Source organism: Lactuca sativa, chromosome 1 (genome assembly GCF_002870075.4).
Source record: "Lactuca sativa cultivar Salinas chromosome 1, Lsat_Salinas_v11, whole genome shotgun sequence".
Classification (NCBI taxonomy): Eukaryota; Viridiplantae; Streptophyta; class Magnoliopsida; order Asterales; family Asteraceae; genus Lactuca; species Lactuca sativa.
In genome coordinates, this window is record NC_056623.2 from 79,790,167 (window position 1) to 79,814,255 (window position 24,089).

The following is a 24,089-nucleotide window of genomic DNA, read 5'->3' on the forward strand; positions in this document are numbered from 1 at the left end:
CGAAACCAAGGGCATTCCACATGATCCTCAATGAAGCAGACAACAATGCAAGGAATCAAGAATGAAGACTTCTTACCCGTAGATCGGATTATTCAGTAGCCATAGTTTCGTATGATGTAGCCTAGTAGAGGCATAGTCTAGGGTGAACTTGAACACCTATGTAATCGTTTCAAGAAATAATATAAAACCTTTGTTTTGTTATCTGATGTGTTAAGTTGTTGTGTGATTTGCTGCATGGTGACTTGGGAAACTGTGAGACAATACTTGGGACGAGTATGAGTAGGTGTGAATGGTAGTAGAGGCCTATACTACCGAAGCACAAGACTCACACTTGGATCAGGGAAAGTCACAAGGTTACCAAGAAGCTAGTAATTGATTTCGTTTTATTCTAGTGTGTTGTTACCATCGTTTCGGTAATGACTAAGAAGAGTGTTGATGTTCCGACCCTAGTGGTCATATCGAATTGAGTCCGACTACGCTAAGTATGCTATGTGGTTTAGAAAATCAAGATCGATGTAGTGTCCGACTTAAACCAAATGATTGAAATCAAAGCGATCAATAGAAATATCGCACTCGTTGTTAAAGATGTTGGTAGATAGAAATGCCAAATGTTAAAGTGTGATTATATCACATTAGAACATGAAGGAAGGCATAGTCTGTTTTAGAATTTAACTCTAAGAGACCTAAGTCTAAGTGTTGCAACATACGATGATAGGTCATTAGAACATGACACATCGATCCATAGTAGTAATAAAAGAAATCATCTCAAATTCGTATCCAGTAAGGATCGAGATTGTGACTTGAAGGTCATAATTGGGAGTCTAGCCTGAGGTAGAGAGCAGGTGCACAATCGAGTACTCTTACAGCCAATGAGTTTAAGAGATAGACTTGAAGGAATGTAGAAGTGATAATTATTACCTAGGATGAAGAGATGACGTATAGAGTCATTATACGACCCTGTTTCGTTGATGATTCCGGGACGTAATCATCCTAAGGGGGAGATAATTGTAACGCCCGCAGATCCGGGCTAGTCAAATTAGAGGCAATAGGGGTCGAAAACGACTTTTCGACAAAATATTATTTAGAATAAATAATCTTAACCAAGTTTTAGAGTATGTCACAAGGTTTCTGTACATATAAAGAACGCCGAAATCCGAGTTATAACGAAGAAGTTATGGCCCGTCGAAGTTTTACGGCAAAACCGGCACGGCACCGGGAGGCGTAAATAGTGAATTTACGATAGAGCGATATTTATCCTTAGAAATCTAAACGAAAGTTGTAGAATATGTTAAACTAGGAGCGTCGATAAAAAGAACGTCCAAATATGACTTCGTATGAGCAAGTTATGATTTTTCTAAAATTCGGCTTAGCAGTGCACGGCCCGAAACTCGAATTTTAGTTCAAGCGGTTTTTGGCTTACGCGACCTAAATGAGAGTTGAAGATCTCATTAATAGGAACTCAATGGTAAAAAGATGGACGAAAACGGAGTTCTTATGAAGGAGTTACAAATTCTTCGCGGTCATTTAACAGTCTAAACGCCTCCTACTGTTAAATTTGAGATCGGTCGAGAATTAGCCGACGGAGTCTAAATGAAAGTTGTAGATCTTGATTTTACCTACACGTGGATATAAAGAACGTCGAAAACGGAGCTCGTATGCGAAAGTTATGATTTTTCTAAGTTCGAAGGCTGATACGCGATAGGGGGTGACGTGACACCACCAGAATTGGACACGTGGCACCAACAGAAGGCCACCACATGGACCAACTCGGCGAGTAGGTCCCCCCTACTCGGCGAGTCCATCAGATTTTTTGCACAATAAATAGAGGTGCCGGGTCTAGCCTTCTCTTCACCCCTCAACCCTCTTCTTTCTCTCTCTAAACTCTCTCTCTCTAAGCCTCCCTAACCCCCCAAAGCCTAGGGTAACTCCCTAGCATGAGGCGGAAGCCCTGGAGCGCCCGACGGCTCTGAGAAAAGAGCCTTTCGGCTCGGGAACGCTGCTCCAGCGAAGCCCGGTTTTGCGAAAAACCCGCTGTAAGTGAGTTGTACCTATCCTATCTTTAGTATAGCTTATGTTTTAATATAGTAACATTATTAGGAACTTATAATAAGTATTTGGGCTATTATTATGAGTTATATTGAGTGTTATTTAACGCTTATATAATAATAATAATAGTCAGACTATTAGTTTGTCGCGGTTATCGTTAGACTAAACCCTAGTGGTATTGATACTAGGTTTTATCGAAGGAAATTGTTTTGAGAGTATCGAAGCGTTGTTCGAGTGCTGAGTCACCACCTACTCAGGTGAGTACATGGTCCCTTTCATCTTACACATAGATATGAAGTATTTTAATATGAATTACGTGCTGTGTGTGCATATTGTCTGAATACTTGCTGTCTATACTGGGTGAAAGATTTTTATACATGTTTTAAATCATCTAAAGTGTATATGTATTTTATATCTACAAAATGTGTTGGGTAAAACATGGGTAGATGAAATAGTTGTTTTGTGATAACACGATGGAAGACATCAATGTTGTCGGTGATCCAGTCATCTAGTGGAGTATAGATGATGACTATGGACGATACTTGACAGTCCGGTGGAATGCTAGCAGGCTCATAACCTGTAGGTGTTTTTGAACTAGGTGCTCATTAGGTATCTTTGAACTGAGTGTGTTCACTAGGTATCTTTGAACTGAGTGTGTTCACTACGTATCTTTGAACTGAGTGTGTTCACTAGGTATTTTGAACTAAGTGTGTTCACTAGTTACTTTTGAACTAAATGTTTACCAGATATTTTGGACTACGTGTTCACCAGTTGTAATCTATAAGCTTTGGTAACGATGGACTTCGTGCCGATTCCTTAGGATAATCCTTAGGAATGAATGAACGAGAAATAGCTGATTCTTGGGGTAGATCCTTAAGAGTAAAGAAGATAATGGGGATGGGTAATTGGGTTTAATTGCTTGATTGTTTAAACATAATAATTATATTATTGTGGGTTGAAAACCCTATGTACTCACCAGGTTTCCCAACCTGACCCACTCAGTTTATTTATATCACAGATGTTTATATGAAGTCACATTACACTGAGAGATTTAAAGAGATGTAGATCACTAGTGTAAACAAATGTAAGTTCTGTTTATGCTTATGTTTCTGTATTAACGATGACATCCCAAACGTTTTAAAATGAAATAAATACGTTTCTTCGAAAATGTTTTAATAACGTATTTACCATGTTTTTCTGGGAACAAATTCCGCAACATTTTATAAAATGATGTTACTCTGATTTTTAAACAAAACATAAACAAACCGGTCTTTTCTGGCCGTGATTTTGGGGATGTCACAGACAACAAGCGAAGACCGATGACTATTGAAGTTAGAGATTCGGTTTTGCTTAAAGTCTCGACGTGGAAGGGACTTATAAGATTTGGTAAAAGGGGAAAATTAAGTCCAAGGTTTATTGGACCGTTTAAAGTTCTTCAGAAGATTGGGAACCAAGCTTACAAGCTCGAACTACCAGAAGAACTGAATGGAATTCATAACACTTTTCATGTGTGTTATTTAAGGAAGTTCACGGGAGAAGTTCCCGACATGATTCCACTTTCGGAGTTGAGAATCGATGAGAACAAAAGGTTGATTGAAGAACCAGAGGCAATCGTTGACCCAAAGACTAAGAAGTTGCGACGCAAGATGGTCGAGTTAGTGCTTGTCCGATGGAAACACACGAATGTGCCAAATCTCACCTGGGAGACGGAGAGTGACATGATGGGCCGCTATCCGCATTTGTTTGTTGATGTGTGATTCCGAGGACGGAATCATTTTAAGGCAGAGAGAATTGTAACATCTGTGTTTCTGGGCTTGTCATTAATGTTGATATCATAGTCTAGCTTAACCTTTGTAACCCGTTTTGAAATAATAGAAGTGTATTATTTGAGTGTTATGTGTTTTGTGCTTAATTGCTTAATTATGTGATTTGATTAATTAAGAATAAAAATAAGCGTCAAAAATTTAAGTGTAAAATAAACTAGATATCTTTACATAAAGTTGTAATGGCCGAAACGAGGTTTCCGAATATATATAGAACGCCCAAATCTGACTTCGTATGAAGAAGTTATGATTTTCTGAAGTTTCGACTTAGCGATATGCAGCCCGAATACTCGATTTGAAATCGAGCGGTTTTTAGCCGAAACAATCTAAACGAGAATCGAAGATCTCGTTAGTGGTAGCGAAGCGATAAAAAGATAGGCGAGAACGGACGTCGGACGAAGAAGTTATGAATTTATAACGAAGTTTTCCTGTCTCGGCCTACTAAAAATAAATAATAAAAATAAAGTCAAAATTAGCCGACGGAGTCTAAACAAAAGTTGTAGAGCGTAGTCTCACCTATGCGTGGATATAAAGAACGTCGAAAACGAAGTTCGTATGAAGAAGATATGAATTTTTGAAGTTTATTAAATAATTAATATATAAATTTAATTATTAAATCCGACATTATCCGAAGGGGAGTCATCGGACTTATCCGAAGTACGCCCAGCGTACAACGAAGCATGAAGACCCTCGTACTTGAGTTCTTCGGATGACGCATGCAATGACGATTTCGGAGGAGTACGTCCAGCGTACTGCGAGGCCTCAGCCTCCTATAAAAGGGATGCGAGGGCAGCCGGCTCATTTGCTCATTTTCTCTTTTCTTTCTCCCATTTTACATCGTTTTGCATGCCCGAAGTATCCCGAAGCCCCGATATAAATCCCGAGCCCCGAAGCAAGTTTCGAAGCCCCGAAGATCCCGAGAAGTGTGATTCCCGAGCCGAAGCTCTGCCCCCGAGGAGCCCTGTTTTTGTGAAGATCTTCCAGATCTACCGAAGAATACTACTTCTAAAAGTCATAGTGTTGTCCGATCATCTTCTGATCAAGTGAGTGTGTAGTTACTTTCTTCTAACGCATAATTATGAAGTATTTTATACGAAATACGTGTTATGTGTATAATTTTGTTGTTATGTGTGTGAATGTATATTCACTCTCTTCTATCTCATAGATCTGATTTATTTTCTATGAAATACGTGTTATGTGGGTGTGCCTCATCTGTTATGTAGAATATGTATTGAATGAAAATGCTATACAGTTTTTAAACTATGTATAGAAATATATGTTTTTATCTACTAATATGTTGGGTAGAACATGGGTAGATAGTTGGTGTGTAATAAACATATGAGAGGCCTCGATGTTGTTGTTGTTGATCTAGTTATTCAGCAGAGTATGGATAACGACCACAGACTCTTTCTAGACAGTCATGTGGAACGCTAGCAGGTTCATAACCTGTAGGTGTTGTGAACGATGTGTTCACCGGTGTACTCTATCCCCCTCATGGTTGCCTTTAGGATATCTATTGTTGAGGAAACCCCTTAGCAGTAATGTCCGTCCCGATGAAAATCCTAGATTAGGTCCCTTGCGATAGATGTTGTTTTAGGGACGTAAAGTGAGGATAGCGGGAATGGGTAATCGGGTTATCGTTGGTTGGTGAAATTAAATATAATTTATTTATTGTGGGTTGAAAACCCTATATGCTCACCAGGCTCCCAAGCCTGAGCCACTCAGTTTTCTTTGTATTACAGAAAGTGGCGCAAGGGCATAAGATGGATGAATCATCGAGTTGTTTTGTTTACAAGTCTGTATATGTATATATTTGTTGAATGATTTGTAATGTTATCGTTTATGTTTTATGGTATGTATTGGAACATAACATCTCGAGTTTTGATTATATAATGAAAATGCATCTCTTGATAAAATGCTTTGATAAATATTATTTTATCATATTTTGTTTTGGGAACAAATTACGCAACTATTTTAAATCAAAAGGATTTACTCTGAAATTATTATAAAAAAGCATAAATGAAATCGGTTTTTTCTGACCATAATTTTGGGGATGTCACAAATTTACTCAAATAATTATCAGCGTAGAGTACCTCCTCCACAGAAGACAAATTTTTTTTTTAGGGTTTATAACTATTTCTAGCGTGAAACATCTTCAATGGAGGAACTAATATTGTTATCACTTCTTCTAATATAGGCCAATGAATCCCTGATTCTCGTCATCAAACCCAGATGGATGTACTACTTGCATGAGAAAGAAAAGAATTAGATGGAATTCAATCAAAATTTCCTTTTAGCAACATGTTGGGGATGCCTAAACTTCAATTCCAGAAAAAACATGGATTACAACAATGTACCAAATGGTTTGGATAAAAAAAGGTTTCTATAATTTAACCATTGAAATTAATTGCGTCCAAAAATTGCCCCTTTGTAATCATCAAATCGTAAAGATTAATAAACCACAAAAACCTAGAAAAAAATAATGAGATGGTGCAATGAAATAATTATGGAAAAAAAAGTGAGTTTACCGATGATAAATTTCACAAACCCTTCAGTGCTTACAGGTGAAATTTCTTGGAGAACGAAGCATCATTTCGGTGTATCCAAAAAAAAAGGGAGATAAATGATTTTTTTGATCGGTATCCATAGAAGTTCGACGAAGGCAGAGATGATGAAGAATCATATGAGGTATCGTTTTTGAGAAAATGAGAAGATAAGAATCATTGGAGATTAGCGATGGTATTGGTAATCGAACAAAAGCACACGCCCATAGATGGGTTTCAGAATCTTCGCTGATCATTTGCCAAAATTAGGGATCTGAGGCTTCGATGTTGTGAGCAAGGAAAGAGAAAAATAGGGCTTTGAGGCATCGTCTCGAGCAAAGCACTCCATCATACATTGGTTGATGAATGGAGACGTTTGTTGGCGGAAGAGACGCAATGGATTCAGAGGAACATGTCGCCTCTTAGAAGATCATCACACGCGCTCATATAAAAAAAAGGTTTTCATATATATATATACTAGTTGTGAAACCCGTATATTATACGGGTTGATAAAAACAAAATGTTAAATAGAAACGATTAAATGAGAAATTTATTTGAATTTGAAATTTGAAATAAATAAAAATTATGAGAAAAAAAAAACATGCAAAAAATAAAATAAATTAAAATTATTGTTTAGTTATCAGACCCGTATACTAAACAGGTTAATTATAACAAAATGTTAAATACAAAGGTTTAAATTATAAATTTATTTGAAATTGAAATTGAAATTTAAAATTTAAAATTTGAAATTAATATCATTATGGTAGGTTTAATTTATGGAAACTAATTAATAATATATTAGAAATGCAAAATGAAATAAATGACAAATGGAAATAAATATATCTCTAAATTATGATAAAATGACATGTGGCAAATTGAATGAGAGAACGACATGTGACAAAATCATTCTTATTTATTAGGGTAGATATATATATATATATATATATATATATATATATATATATATATATATATATATATATATATATATATATATATATATATATATATATATATATATATATATATATATATATATATATATATAGGGGACGGTTCACTTGAGATTAAACAAAATTAGAGATCTTGAGATTAAACCTCAGCCACGTATTTCTTACTTACCGCTCTAACGCTTCAGCGTACCGACAGCAGCAGACTATGCCTAATCATAAATGATTATATGGCAGAGAGGTATAATCATATATGATTATACATGTTTATAAATATATGTTTAATAATAAATGATTATACATATATGTCTGTTCACAGACTGAGTAATCATATATGATTACGACAGTTGGTGGCAGAAATAGTGGTGGTGACAAAGATAGCGGTGGTATAAGTAACGGAGGTGACAGTGGTGGAGTCGGCTGGTGTCATAGGTGGTGGCGGTGGCGGTTATGGTGGTGGGGATGGTGACGGAGGATAAAGGAATGGGCGGCACTGTGTAATCGTTTATGATTATTCCAGACCTGCCGCGCCGGTACGTCGGAAGGTTATTGCGGCAGATGTGAAATACGTGGCTGAGGTTGGATTTCGAGATCTCTATTTTATTTTTAATCTCAACGGAACCTCTCTCTCTCTCTCTCTCTCTCTCTCTATATATATATATATATATATATATATATATATATATATATATATATATATATATATATATATATATATATATATATATATATATATATATATATATATTTCTTTTTTCGTTCCAAAAATTTATTCATTTTGTATCACATAGTCAATAAAAGATAATTTTGGGAGAAGGAGATAATTTTAATTTGTATTGAGAAACAAGCTCTCAAAAATAAAATGCACACCTCAATCTTCCAGTTAATAACCAAAAGAAATAAACTTTCACAAATAATCCCAAAATTAAATTTGCAAGAAAATCCCGACAATTGGAATGTTGCATGCATCGTCGAGGAGATTATATGTAGTCAATAACACTGAGAATGTAGTCTCGAAATTAACGTAGAATTACCAATCGGAGAAAACGTAGAAAATTTTCTTTTGTTCGTTGCACCATATACATGCAATTATTTAGATAAAAGAAATCTATAAATCAAAGCAATCAAAGTATCAAACATAATTGGGGGTGGCGTTGGGTGGTGTTGGAGCCGATGCCACTTTCCCTCCACGCTCGGACCGACTGTTCTCAGCAAACTTAAGACTTGCTTGGTGCATCCCTTTCTGTTTCTCCTCCTCCGTCCATTCGGCAACATAATAATTCTCTTCACTACCTTTGACGATGTCTTGACTGGCCGGAAAAAACATGCTTCCCCATTGTGGGAAGTGAACAAAACTTACAGGAACTGTACAAAGTATGATCATGATACCCATGTAAGACAACCCTTTCGCAGTCGATATTGAAGCAGACGCAAAGAATATTAATTGGGTTAGTCCTGATCCAAAGTTCCCTCCGGCACCGGTCATACCAGAGATGATACCCATTGACCGCCGGGAAATGAAGGGAACGATGCCGAAGGTGGCTCCGCATGCTGCCTGTGCACCGATGGAGAAGAGCATCATAAAGGTGATGGCTAATGGTAGCGAGTTTACAAGGCCTAGGAAGACACAAAAAACACCGCCAGCTGTTTGGAGTAGCCATAAGTTCCAGAGTCGACCTCTCATTCCAAATCGTTTGGCCATGTAATCCGATGTGAACCCACCAAATGGACGAGCTAGGAGGTTTGCCATTCCGAAGCAGGCCGCAATGATTCCGGCAAGGTGAAGCTGTAGATCAAATCTGTAGATAATTCATCGGAAAACAAACGTTTACTTTAATTTGCACATATAACTAAACTTTTGTGTAGAGTAAAAAAAAACAATTCAAACCTGTCATAGAAGTATTCTGCGATCACATTGTCAATGGTCAACTCTACACCCATGGAATAACCGTAGAGAAGTACGAAGATCCATGTTCGATAGTTTGTCACAGCATACCACAATACCTACAAAACGAGAAACAAATTAGAGACAAAGAACATACCATAAATGAATGGTTAATGGTTAATGCAATATTAATTAGATATGAAGGTTTACCTTGCCGAATTTATCTTTGGCGACATCACCTTTCTTCTGAAGAGCACCGAGATTACCATCAGGCAAATCTTGACCAAGAGTCAACACAAATATCCCCATGATTGCGTTAAGCCACCCTGGTACGAAAAATGCGATCCTCCAAGCCGTGAACGGTGTTGCCCCGGCCTTCTTGATGATCTCAAACAACACCGGCATCAGGAGTTGCGTGGCTCCACCACCCATGTTCCCCCACCCAGCCGCCGTCCCGTTCACCAGCCCGATGATCTTGCTGTTAAACATGGTGCTCATCCAATATTGGCACGACACAAACGTAGCCAAAGAAAATCCGATCATGAATCGGACAGCTATGTAGCCACTAGCGTCAGCAACGAAAGACATGCAGAAGACGGTGGGTGCTGACATCATTATGAGGAAAGCACAGCCGTAGCGAGGCCCCAACAAGTCACATACCGCACCCATAACCAGCCTCGAGAAGATACTACCGGAAACTGAGGCAACGCCGGCGTTCCCGATGTCTGCTTTGGTGAGATCGAGGTTGTCTCGTATGATGGGAACCAATGGAGCTGCAGCGAAGGTCGAGACGAAAGTGGTGAAGAACGAGATCCATGAGAGGTGGAAGGTTCTCATGTGAGGGTTTGCAAATGAGAAGAGCTTAAAGACTTTTGCCTTGTGTTCAGAGTCCACAGGGAGGTCAAATTTCGCCGTGGTATCAGTGGCCACCATCGGAGACGCCACAGAGAATGCCAGCACTGGCTCCCGGCCGGTAACTCCATGCATGGAGGTTCCTGGAGAACCTTCGATTTCAGGCATTGTATTCTCAGTTTTTTTACTTCACTCGGATGTGATATGCGATTTATATTTGGTGTTGAAGGTATATTTATGCAAGGGATGCTCGAGGTAGAGTTTATATAGGCTTCCGGAGACAAAGAAACATGGTATTGACTTATTCATATTCCTAAATATTGTTTCTTAAAGGGGTTGACAAATGAGAAGGGTTAAGGTAGATAGCTAGTGGGGATTCCCAAAAGGTTGCGATCACTTTTGTTTTCTAAAGGAACCCTGTTCGCCGCATCCTGTGTAAAGGAACAGTGTTTAGGCCCACGAGATATCCCAAACGATGCTTATTACAGCTTAAGATACAAGTTACGACTTAACTGAGTGTCATGATCGTTTATCAAGGTGTTTTATTTTTGGGAAAAACAAAGAAAAAAAAATTACTAGCAAGTCAAAAGAAAATTTTTAACCGTTCAAAAATCATCAATTTTGTTTTCTTTGTTTAAGAAAAGAATCCAACAAACAAGTTTTCAAACCGTTCGAAAAACTTCAACGAAGTTTTCTTTTCTGACTCTGATAGAATTGAAAAAGTATAGCTTAGTTGAGTTTTTTTATACGAAAAGTTAAGTTATTAGGTTTTGTTTGAAAAAACAAAACATGATTCGGGTTTTCGGAAAGATTGGAAATTTCGTTGGGCTAGTAAATAATTTTCTTAAAAAAACAAAAAGCTACAATAATTCATCTGATTTCAAAATTTATTTATCATGGGCCGGAGGTCATTGTGGAACAATGCAAAAGACCGAAAATATTTGGTTTTGGAAAAAACGAATTTACTTGCATGAATCAGATTGAAAATATTACGCACTACTACAAAAAAGACTCATATGTCCGGTTAATTCAATCAAATAACCCGGTTTTGAACCGGGCCTTATGCCCTATGATTCCTATGTGAAAAAGGAAATTACAACCAGTTTCAACACCGGCTCCTATTAGTATAAAAAGGAAGCAGTTTTTTGCAAAAAAACGAGACAATTGACGACATCAGAATACACGAAACCCGACCACACAAGGTGATTAAGCCATGGTTCTACAAAATAAAATCGGGCCATATAATTAAAATAGAGCCCAGTTCCAATTAAAAAAAACAGGTTGTATAAGGTTTGTAAAATATAATTTATTTGCAAATAACCGGGACGGGAACTATAATATTCATAAGAGCAGGTCCTTTTACATGTATCAACCCCAATTTCTACACATGTAACAGTACCCTTTAGTGTACAAACTAGAATATAAATCCCAGTTTCAAGATAATTAACCAGGTTCCTTTTATTTGACTTTTGATAATTTTGTATTAAAATTACTTACAATTGTTACATCGCTATTTTTTACATTTAAACTAGACAAAAAAGCTATTAGGCTAACTTTAGTGTAATCCTATATATCAACATCTATTAAAAGAATATCTAACATGGCCTCCATATTAAGAATTGCTAGTCTGGCATCAATTAAACTTCCGGACTTATCTAACATGGCCTCGATATTAAGAATTGCTAGTGTGGCATCAATTAAACTTCCGGACTAGTGGATGTGCTGCCATATATTCACATGACCTCTTTGGCACGATAGTTGCTGCAGAAGCCAATGACTTGTTTGATACACGCACTTTATAAAATTGTTCACGGTTTCCAACAAGCATGTGCATGTTTGATGCTCAGTTTTCTTTTGGCTGCATGACAACGAACATGATCAATAAGCTACACTGCAGAGTGTATTTTTCCAATGGCGGTTATTAAGACATGCTAATTTTCTTCATAAACCATGTTTGCCTGCATCAAAATCTGACCATCATGAAACCTACAACATGCTGAGTTTGTCAGCATATAATTATTATGGAAAAGAAATGCAAATATGTTTATTTTTTAACATATAATCACCCCTCATGTGAAGTGACTCACAGGTAGCACAAAAGTAAATACACCTTTCATTTTGATATTCACTTCAATTTCTAAGGAACCAATAAGACAATCTCCAATGAAACAAAATTTACTATAAAAGCATATTGAAACTAAATGATATGATGCAATAGAAGAAAACACATAAGTATGTGAACATGCTTGAAATGGAATCACAAACCAAAGCTTTTGTGGACGAGAGCACTCTAAAACTAGATAAGATTGTGGTATTAGTTATCATATATTGTATTTCCTATAGTATAGGAAGTTGTTATTGTTTCCTTTTTGTGCATTTTGTATCCCTATATATGTATACCCTCTGTAACCTTAATGAATATATGAAGCCTTCATACAAATCTTTTTGCTTACATGGTATCAGAGCATACAAAACATATTTTCTCTCAAATCTAAATCACCCCTCGAATCACAATGACAGACAAAGATTCCTCAGTTCCTCAAGAACCCAGTTTCGTCGTCCAGGATCCTCCCTTTCCAACTGGGATTATCCTAGATGATACCAATTATCAGTTGTGGTCTCAACTAATGGAGATGAGGATTGGAGCATGAAATAAACTGGGATTCCTAACGGGATCCTCCACGAAACCAGAATCTGGCGATAAACAATCGAAACTTGGCTCATGGATAACAATCGGGTCAAGAGTTGGCTCATAGATTCGATGAGCCCAACTTTGATCCCCAGATTCATCCGATTGAAGATGACGAAAGAGATCTGGGACGCGGTGGCTAAAACATTATATGATGGGACAGACGAAACACAACTATTCGAATTGAACCGGAGGTCGTTCAGTACAAGGCAAAACGGACGGCCACTCGCAACATTCTATAATGAACTGCCAGGGATCTTCCATGAAATAGATACATGGGTGATTGTTCATGAAGATGATGTAAGTAAGGTGGTTTCACTGAATAAAATATTGGGACGTCTTCGGGTATATATTTTTCTTGTCGGGCTAGGTGCGGAATTCAATCAGGCACATGGAGAAATCCTAAGGAAAGATCCACCCTTAGATCTTAAGGCATGCTATTCGTTTGTGCGGAAAGATCAGTCTCAGTGGACCACCATGGAAGATGTAAAAAACGAACTGGAAAGCCTTGTTCATCTCACAACCCGGAACCGGCATTCAAAAGAAAAAAACTCAAATGGCAAGAAAAATACATTTGTTTGTACTCATTGCGGAGAAGAAGGACACTCAAAACAAAGGTGTTACGAGATAGTAGGTCACCCTGTGTAACGTCCCAAAATTCAAGACTAAAAATTTCTTTTATAAAACATTACTCAAAACATAATTATCAATCCATAACATAATCTGAGTATTAATTTCCAAAACATATGTTCATTATCAGAGTAAAACATCGCAGGCTGTCTAAACTATGGTATGTGCCATGCGATCACCCCGAGCTCTTCCCTCCGCTACCGGAAGTACCTAAAACCAAAACTGAAAACCGTAAGCACGATGCTTAGTGAGTTCCCCAACCTATCACATATCATGCATAACCACATACTACACATACTGGGCCACACCCCTTACCTCGGGCCTCGCCCGCTACAACGGCCCCGCTGCTCCAGGCCTCGCCTGGCTTCGAGCCCCGCTCAGATACATATCTGTTTCGCTTAGGCCTCGCCTATCATTGGGCCTCGCCCACCAACATATACTAACACATAAACATATCACAACGCATAAACTAAACATATACTACCGAATCCTGTTCTAAAGGCCTCGCCTATCTTGGGCCTCGCCCATGTCCTGCAACTGATGAGTCATGGAACCTTGTCCATGCTCTTACTGATAGTGAGATACGGGCCCGACCCACACTCACTCTTTCCCTAACCTGGGCCTCGCCCCTACTCTGCTGCTAATGAGACATGGAACACCGTCCATACTCTGCTGCTGGTGAGATATGTGACCTCGCACACACTCACCTTCTTACCAGGCACATACATGTATCACAGAGAAAACATGTATAACTATCATGCAAACCATTCCTTGGGCACCCGCCCGCTACACTGGACCTCGTCCTAAATATCATACTAGCATACTATGCCTAGGGCTAACCCCCGGGTCTTCCTACTCATAACTACATGGGCCGACATTGTGGCCGTAGACCCATTCACACAAAGGGAAACTCACCTGCACTCGCTGAACTTGCTGAGACCCCTCTGCTGCTGCCCGACAACTCTTCTGAACTGCGGCTCCACTAGCTCCCCGAGCTCCAAGATGAGCCCAAACTGAAGTAGATCTCGGATCTACACCTCTCCTTTGAAGCAACCCTTCTTGATCTTCAAGTTCCTTTCAAAGATTCCCTCCTCCAAAGCTATTTTCTCTCAAATGATGGAAGCTCAGACGAAATCTAGGGTTCACAGGCTCTCTAGGATGATATGGAGGCTGAGGAAGGGACATAACACCCTTTATATAGGGTAAAACCCCTGTGATTAGGGTTTTCTCCTTCCAGCACCAACTCGTCGAGTCCCAGCTTCCGACTTGGCGAGTTGGTCACTTAATCTGCGACCTAACCCCGCTCCGACTTGGCGAGTAAGCGAGCCTACTCTTCGAGTCCCTTCTTCAAATTGCACTTTCATTCCTTAAATCGTACTTCTGAAATTCGAGATGTTACACCTCGAATGGTGGGATTTTTCAAAAAAACCTCGAAGGAAGGTGGGAAAAACCTCCATGTCTACAGCAAAAAATGATGACGTTACCGCCGTTGCAGCTCATGCAGAATCTAGTGATGATTACGGTATGTCAAATACAACTAAGTCTGTTATGAGTAACTGGATTATTGACACAGGGTCGACGGATCATATGAAAAATGATCCGTCCAAACTTATGTTAAAAGTCAAACCAAAACAAAATATGGTGAAAACTGCAAATGGGGGTGTGGCTAAAGTAACCTGTGCAGGATCGACTAAGTTGTCGAACTCTATGAATCTTGATATAGTCCTTTTGGTTCCGTCTTTGTCATCAAACCTACTATCTATTAGTCAAATTATAGACCAACTTAATTGTTATGTAACTTTTTGTCCGAACAATTGTGTTTTTCAAGAAATCATGACATATCGGATTCTTGGCTATGGTATTAGGAAGGGCAAGTTGTACTATCTCGAGGAAGAAACATCAATTGAAGCAAATAACACAGAAGGAAGAAACTCTTTGTCTTGGTTATGGCATCGAAGATTAGGACATTTTTCATTTGGATATTTAAAAAAACTGAAACCTGAACTTTTTTTGAGCAATAAACCTTTTGATACTAGTTGTGATGTGTGTGAGATGGCTAAAAGTCATCGGGTTTCATATTACCCAAGTGAAAATAAAACCACATTTCCACTCATGAAAATCCACTCTCACATACAGGGGCCAACAAAAATAGCAACTCCATGTGGTTATTGTTTTTTTGTTACTTTTATTGATGAATTTTCACGAATGATTTGGATCTCCCTGCTTAAACATAAAAGTGACGTGCACATGCTTTTAATGAACTTTACTTAGACATTAAAACTCAATACAAAAGTGAGATTAAAGTCCTCCAATCCGATAATAGAGGAGAATATGTCAATCATGACATGAAGGTGTTTTGTAGGGAGAACTTTATTAGACACCAGACTTCGTGTGCGAACACACCACAACAAAATGGGCTCGCGAAAAGAAGAAACAAGAAAATTCTAGAAATTGTAGGAGCCTCTTTCTTTAATATGAAGATGCCACACAAACATTGGGGAGAAATGGTACGAAATGATGCGTTTTGATGAATCGAACACCATCACAAGTTGTCTAATTTAAAACTCCTCTGCAACTCGTACACGAAAAACTTGGACTTCCAATCGGGTCTAATCTTGAGCCACGAGTATTTGGGTGCGTCGCATATGTACATCTTAATGTGGGAAAGCTAGAGCCAAGGGTGATAAGATGTATTTTTCTGGGGTATGCAGACTTCAAGAAAGGGTATAGGTGTTATGACCCAAAAGAAAATAAAATGTACGTCACTCGAGATGTTAGTTTTCACAAAAAACATCTCTTATTTTTCACATGAATATTTCCCTCAGGGGGAGAGGATGTGTGAGGGTAACTTGCATGAGAAAAATAATGGGCTTTGTGAGATAGTAGATGGACTCGACGGTAATTAAGATGGGCAAGAAATAACTTGTGAGCAAGAGAATTATGATTCAGGGGGAGACCATGAAAGCCCAGAGGTGCAGTCCGAAAGCCCAGAGATGCAGCCCGAGCTGGATAGTACAATGAGTCCAAGCCAAACTAATACCCCGCCGGATCCGACGTTGTCACAAGGTACGCAAAATAACAATTTTACTAATGGTTCTCCTGAGGTCGTTGATGTACAGGTACCATCAGTGGCAAGATACCATGTAAGACAAAATAAAGGGGTTCCAAGGAAACAGTACCAACCGGACCTAAAGTCAAAATCGAAGTATCCGATTAATTATTACGTTTCCACTAAAAGATTGGCGGAACCTCAACAACATATGGTGGAAGAATTAGCATATGTAGTTATTCCTAAAACTATTCACGAAGCTATGGAAGATCCAAAGTCGAGGAAAGCCGTATTCGAAGAATTAGATGTGTTCAAACAGAATCAGACATGGGATGAAGTCGTACTCCCTTCCGGAAAGAAAACTGTGGGATTTAGATGGGTCTTCACAGTTAAGCTGGATTCGAATGGAAAGATTGATAGATACAAGGCGAGACTAGTCGCGAAAGGCTACACACAGAAATACGGCATAGACTACAGAGATACTTTTGCACCGGTGGCAAAGATAAATATTATCCGAGTTCTTGTTTCGATCGTTGCGAATAAGGATTGGCCGTTAAGACAATTTGACGTTAAAAACGCGTTCTTAAATGGCTATTTGGAAGAAGAAGTGTTTATGGAACCTCCTCCCGGAATGGATTATGGTGACAAGGTATGTAAATTAAAAAAAGGCGTTGTATGGACTAAAGCAATCTCCGGGGGCGTGGTTTGGAAGGTTTTCAAAGTTCATGAGGAAGATTGGATACAAGCAATCAGATGCAGATCATACGCTATTTGTGAAGAACAATTGAAAAAAAATTACTGCCCTTATAGTATATGTAGACGACAATGTGGTGACTGGCAATGATTCCGACGAAATAAAAAGGTTACAGGACATACTTGGTAATGAATTTGAGTTAAAAGATCTTGGAAATCTAAGGTAGTTCGTGGGTATTGAAGTAGGAAGTTCTAAACGTGGAATCATAATGAATCAACGGAAATATGTATTAGATCTTCTCGCCGAAACCGGTATGTTGGATTGTCAGCCAATAGATACACCTATTAAGGTTAATAACGATTTGACTATTCTGTCAGGTCAAGTACCAACTAACAAGGAGAGGTATCAAAAGCTGGTTGGAAAACTGATATATTTATCACACACTCGCCCGAATATTGCGTATGTAGTTAGTGTAGTGAGCAAGTTTATGCATGCACCTAATGAAAATCATATGAAAGTCGTGTATAGAATTCTTAGATATTTAAATTCATCACCCGGAAAGGGTATATTTTTGCAAAAAATGAAAACCTTGAAGTAGAAGGGTATATCGATGCAGATTGGGCCAGGGATAAGTCCGATGGTAAGTCAACATTGGGATATTTTACGTTTGTGGGAGGAAATTTGGTGACTTGGAGAAGTAAAAAAAATTGGTGTCACGTTCAAGTGCGGATGCAGAAGTTAGGGTCATGGTTCATAGAGTGTTCGAATTATTATGGGTGAAACTGGTGTTGAGAGGTCTTGGCTTTAGTGTGAATAAAACTATGAATTTGTATTGTGACAATCAAGCGGCGGTAAAGATTGCGAACAACCCGGTTCAACACGATAGGACCAAACATGTCGAAGTAGATCGTCATTTTATCAAAGACCACCTCGAGAAGAAAACTATTAAGTTACAATTTGTGAATTCGAAGGAACAACTAGCCGACATGCTAACAAAGGATGTACATGCAAGATTATTCAATGGCTCTCTGGACAAGCTGAGAATGATGGACAATCATTCACCATCTTGAGGGGTAGTGTGGCAAGAGCACTCTAAAACTAGAAAAGATTATGGTATTAATTATCATATATTGTATTTCCTAGAGTATAGGACGTTGTTATTGTTTCCTTTCTGTGAATGTTGTATACCTATATATGTATATCCTCATTAACCTTAATGAATATATAAAGCCTTCATACCAATCTTTTTGCTTAGAGCTTTCATAACTCATTTCTTTATCATAATGAAGGACTTAGTCAATATAATGGTAAGAATGAAGAAAATAAAAAGAACTGTCATGTGCAATGTTGATCTGTTAGCTTTTAAAAGAAAAATAAATAAATAAATAAATAAATAAATAAAAGATATTTAATGTTGATCTGCATAAAGTCCTCACTCAAAGGAAACTTACACATCCTTGGTTTTGCAGAAAGTTCTCATTCATCCTGCATAGACCACCATCCATAGTTGACTTAGAATTGATCTAGTTTTTAAAAAGGTTTTTAAACAACAATGTATGGAACTACTATGAGTGCTTCATTGTTGTTCCTACTTGACCAAATAAGAACTATTATCAGTCCATATCCATAGATGGAAAAGATACTTCATACATTCTGAAAATTGCCCATGCTGAAAAAAGAACGTGTGAAACTATAAGAAAACAAAGAAAGCAATGTACATAAACAATTCCCATAAAAGAAACATAAATTTCTTAAAGATTAATCAACCAAAAAAAGAGGGGCAGGAGAGAAGAGGCAAAAAAGTACCTGATTCAATGGAGAAAGGAAATATGCATCTGATGATGAGGATAAGAAAAAGGGCTCTCTGAGTTAACCAAAACATGTACACTGATCCAAAGAATCAAGAAATGAGCTTCAGTATAACAAATATGCAAACTTATAAATATGATTTGTATAAACTTCTTGTGGCAAATAAACACTGTTTGTTAAAAAAAATTCCAAAAAAACTAAAACATTCTTGTAAATTATAAAGTTTCCTTCCACATTTTCGAGAGAGCACAATCAGGTTATAATGAAAAAAAATACAGATTATCAAGCAGCTTCTCATCAAGAGTCAAAACTCGACATGAAAATACCCATGTCAACTCCAGTTCTACTGTATTGTCATGTAGCCATCGTGTATCATTTTGACCAAATTTGTCTCGATATTCCTCAACACCGGTTTATAGCTGAAAATTATTAACAAAAAAAATGAGAAAATGTATAACTGGAAGTAACTTGCAAAGATATTAAAACTAAAACTGGGAATGATGATGGATGAAACAGATGGAGGGAGCGTACGTTCGAGACAAATGTACTCAGATTGCAGAAAAGAAAACAATTAGAAATTAAACTATATACTTTGCAAACTTAAGCCCCATAAATCCATATACACTCCTTACCCCAACGAGATCTACAAACGTTTTCCTCAATTACTTAATTACTTACCAGGGTGTGTTTGTAGAATGTATGCTCTTATTTTATCTTGAAATTGTGGTTGTTTTTCCTCTAAAATTATTGTAGAATTCAAGATCATCGTTCCACATAGTTGTTCTACTACCAACTATGTAAACCAATATTGTAATTGAAGATAAGAAGAAAATCGATTAGCTTACAGCAAATGCGAGATATCAGACGGAGAGGACGGTGGAATAAGAAAAGGCTATGCTGGTGGTGCTCTGTTGTAGGGTTTCCAGTTATGTGTTTATATCTCATGCCCATGTTTTCACTCTTCATAGTGTGAAACAGTGGGAGTAAGAAAATGGGCTTTATTTTTCAATTTTTTGGCGTATAAAATGACAGGGTGTAAAATATTGGCCTAAGGCACTTTTCATCCTAAACAAACTTATCGTTATATATATATATATATATATATATATATATATATATATATATATATATATATATATATATATATATATATATATATATATATATATATATATATATACTAGCCGTTACCCGTGCCAAGTGACGGGTGCAATTAGTTTCTTTTGACATTTAGTTTATTTTTGGCGGAAAATGATTAGTTTGAATTCAGTAATTAATTTGTTTTAGGAAACATGTCATCTTAAAACGAAGACACGATGTATTGGCAAGTATGACTAAGCATTAGTTTCGATTCAATGATTCATTTTGCCTTGTGCCACCTCTATACCATTATTTCTCCTTCGAGTCATTTCCTTGTAACGTGGTTTCATTGAATTGTCGATGGTATCTAAAACGACATCTCTTTTGCTCATTCTTCATCCAAGGACACTCACTCTTTAAGCTACCACAAGGACCAACTTGTGTCGATGTTTTGTCCAACTTAAATGTGTTATCGCATTACATTCTTAATTATATCAAAGTTAATGTAATTTCAGTCAAGCTTAGAAATTACAAAACTTGTATTAATTAGGTTCGATGTATAATTTTTTTTGGAGGTTAGTTTCCTTACGGAAATATATGATATTTGAAAAATATAATGAGTGGACAAATATCATGAACCATTAAAAATATATCTAAAATTTAGTTTGTTGTTTATGGAAAAAATAAAAGTCTAACGTTATATGTGTTTATAAGAAATATGTTGTTTTATGGGTTAAAATTAAAAGGATGTTTTGTTAGAGTAAAAAAAAAAAGTAAAAATAAAAATAATTTGTCCTTCTGATAAAAAAAAAGTAAAATCTTTTATTTTGACTTGAAAATAAATTTTATGATTTTGTTTTTGGTCAAAATTGAAACAATATTGTTTTTAACAACATTCGGCTTAAAGAACAAAGCTTACTCTCTATTAAACATAAAATTGTCTCTTAAGAACAATAACTTTGAAATTAATTTTACAAAATATACGTTCCTAAATATATGAATATTAGAAAGGAAACCATCATATTTTATTGATAATTCTAAACACAATAATACTACGTACACAACGGTTTAATAAAAAAAATATAATATAGAACAAAATTTTGAATTCAAATCCAATATTTATTATTGTTTCAAATTTATTCAATGTCCATGTTTAGTTTCGATTTTAGTAACTACTTCATTTACTATGACTTTTTTACGTTTATATTACGTACTTTTTTGTATTTTTTTTATATTATATAACATTGAATCGGATTAACCCTACCCCTTTAACTCCCACCATAAATCTGTTTAAAAAAAGATAATTTCATTCAAAAAAACCTTGATGCTCTTTCCATCTTTTCAATAATCAATCAAAGTCGTAATAGAATTCCCACTATTATAATAGATCTCAACATATGCTTTCAAAATGATTTTTCAAGTAATTATAGAATAAAATGTACATAAAAATGAAAATAAAATAACATATAACATCGATTACATGTTATATGTACATACTTCACTTAGATCAAAAGTGAAATGGTTTATGGTAACCAGAACTATTTTTACTCTATAATCAACTCACCGCCCCCATTGAATAATCAAATGTTTGAATGATGGTCCGTGTTTACACACCCTTTTAAGCAAAATATGAACACATATACACCCTGTAGGAAAAAAAATTGTCATATACATTATTCAAACTTTTTTTCAATCAAAATGAAGTGAAAAGATGTTGGATGAAGGGGAAGACCCATGGAGTTAAGCATGAAGTTTTTCTTTGTAATTCTTTTTAAAGACTCTGATAGCTTGTAAACTTGTTCTTTCCAGTTTGGTACTAAAAAGAGCACACATAGAACCATAAGCTTCAAACTATTATAATTCATTACAAATTCGGTTAGCATCAAGGTTTCTTCTAGTAATACTAAAGCAATAACCGGTCAAAAAAACTACAACAAATGATAGTAAAAAATAAGCAATAGCAGGTCAAGAAAAATCTTTTTTTTTTTGGATTTGTCTTCAAAAACTGAAAGGAAAAACCCCAAAAATGGACATGGTGACATTTTTATGAAGAAAAATGGCATACCTTATATTCTTGATGCATAAACTTGGTTAACAGATGTGGAGAACAATAATTAGCAGTCTTGACTTCTAATTAAGCTTCGATTCTAGAACATAAAATTTGCACAGATGCTTGCAGGAATAATCACAGGTGTTGCATCAACCAGCCTTGCCAATTCAGGGTAACTTACCTAAAATGTAGCTAGAATTATTATCCGAAAATCAAGAAACATTATGAAATAATCCCACAAATCTATTTACAAAAATCATAAAAACACATATATATTTGAAAATTAAGGTTACCTTTATTGATGGTTATTGATTCATAAACACTCTTAAAGATCGAGAACTCAATAGCAACTCTACCAATATGGTTAAATTTTCTACAAATCAAGAAATACAACAATTACCAACTCATGAAACAGCCTTTCCTAAGACTCAAGGATATAATTGTAATTTTTTGGGGGACCATTACTAAAATATTTCACACAATTTCTGAGAACTCAATAGCAACTCCACACCTTTTCAACACCTTCATCCTGCCAAGAATGAAACTTTGAAAAAATAAAATTCAGATAATTTGTGACAAAAGGATCAGTCATGTTAAAGGTTGACCTATAGCAGTTGAATTGAATGGATTCTAGTATAAGAGCATGGATATATTCAAAGAATTATAATAACCACAATCAAATATTCAAAATTTCCTCCAGGGCTGCCCTTTATGCATCTCAATATATCTATCTTGGAAATCAATAAAGATATGGCCTAAAATTTGTATCTTTAATTAAACAAAAAACACATTAGTATGATAAATTAAACAATAAAAAGAGTTTGAATTCAAATTACCTTGTATCAGGGCACTCCGTTACTCCAAAAACAAAACCAACCAACTAAATACATGTAAACTGGTAAGGTTTTCAACCTTTTATGACCAAAAAAGGAAATGGTACTTGATTTTATAGTTTAAAGATAAACGGTCACAGGTAAACTTTGACATCATGGTTAGATCATAAGACAGAGGAATAAGTTACCGGATTTTGATCTGATACTATATTTTATTCATGATTTCTTCTAAGAAGCCACATTTACTGTCAAGTAAATGTTATACATCATAGTAGTAGTGCTTAAGACCCACTCAGGAATGTATTTTGACCTTATCTTCATGATAGATTCCCAAAGATTCCTACACATGCGTCAACCGCATAAAAGTCATAAAGTTGAATAGAGCCCTTAATGAAACCACATATTCCACTGATCTTAAGAGACAGACCTCCAAATCTTAACAATATTATTGTGACAACAGAAGCAGTTGTGTAAATGTGAAGAAGGAATCATCTGAAAAGTAAGTGCTTTTCAACAATAAGTTAATCCGACAAAAATATATAGTCAACTGATTAAAAACAAGAAGATATTTGTATAGAATATATGGAACTGAAAAAGAAACCATAAATACAGCCAATTAATACGAACCTCTTAGAAAGTGAATGCTCATCTACTGTCTAATTTAGGACCTGTAAACACAGACACATATAAATGTTAGGGCTTTTCTAAGATAATAAGAGAGAAGGGCATTGCACGTTGTGGTGGATGAGGGGTACTACATACCTGAAATCAAGCAGATGTAGAATGAAATCTGCAAAATCGAGAGAATATGTTAGACAACTTTTGGAGAGAGTGTGATATATAGGGTTTCGATAGGATTTCTAAAACACAGAATTCAAATTTTGAAATACAATTGAATGGTGGGTGGTGGATAGTGGTCGTCGTTAGGTTAGATTTGGGGAGTTTTGGCGGTAGCGATGATCAGCTAAGGTTAAGGGTCATTCCAGTGGTGTTCTTCTGAATATGTAGCTTGAAACTCAAAGTTGTGGAGGCTTTAATTTGTAACTATGAGGCGTTGATTAAATGATGGCGCTGACAACGACGATATAAATAAGTAGTTAGAAAAATCAGAAACAATAACTAATTTGTAAGCTCGTTTTGTACTTCTTAATGGTTT

At 36.5% G+C, this 24,089-nt stretch overlaps 1 protein-coding gene across 1 annotated transcript; it reads right to left on the reverse strand.

Moving 5' to 3' along the window:
• Nucleotides 1-8,370: 8,370 nt before the first annotated feature.
• LOC111886074 (high-affinity nitrate transporter 2.1) lies at nt 8,371-10,313 on the reverse strand. Its single transcript, XM_023882315.3, has 3 exons — nt 9,458-10,313; nt 9,251-9,366; nt 8,371-9,161 (listed from the first exon to the last, which is right to left on the reverse strand). The coding sequence occupies exons 1-3, from the start codon at nt 10,265-10,267 to the stop codon at nt 8,495-8,497; spliced, it is 1,593 nt and encodes a 530-aa protein (XP_023738083.2). The 5' UTR covers nt 10,268-10,313; the 3' UTR covers nt 8,371-8,494.
• Between the last annotated feature and the right edge of the window lie 13,776 nt (nt 10,314-24,089).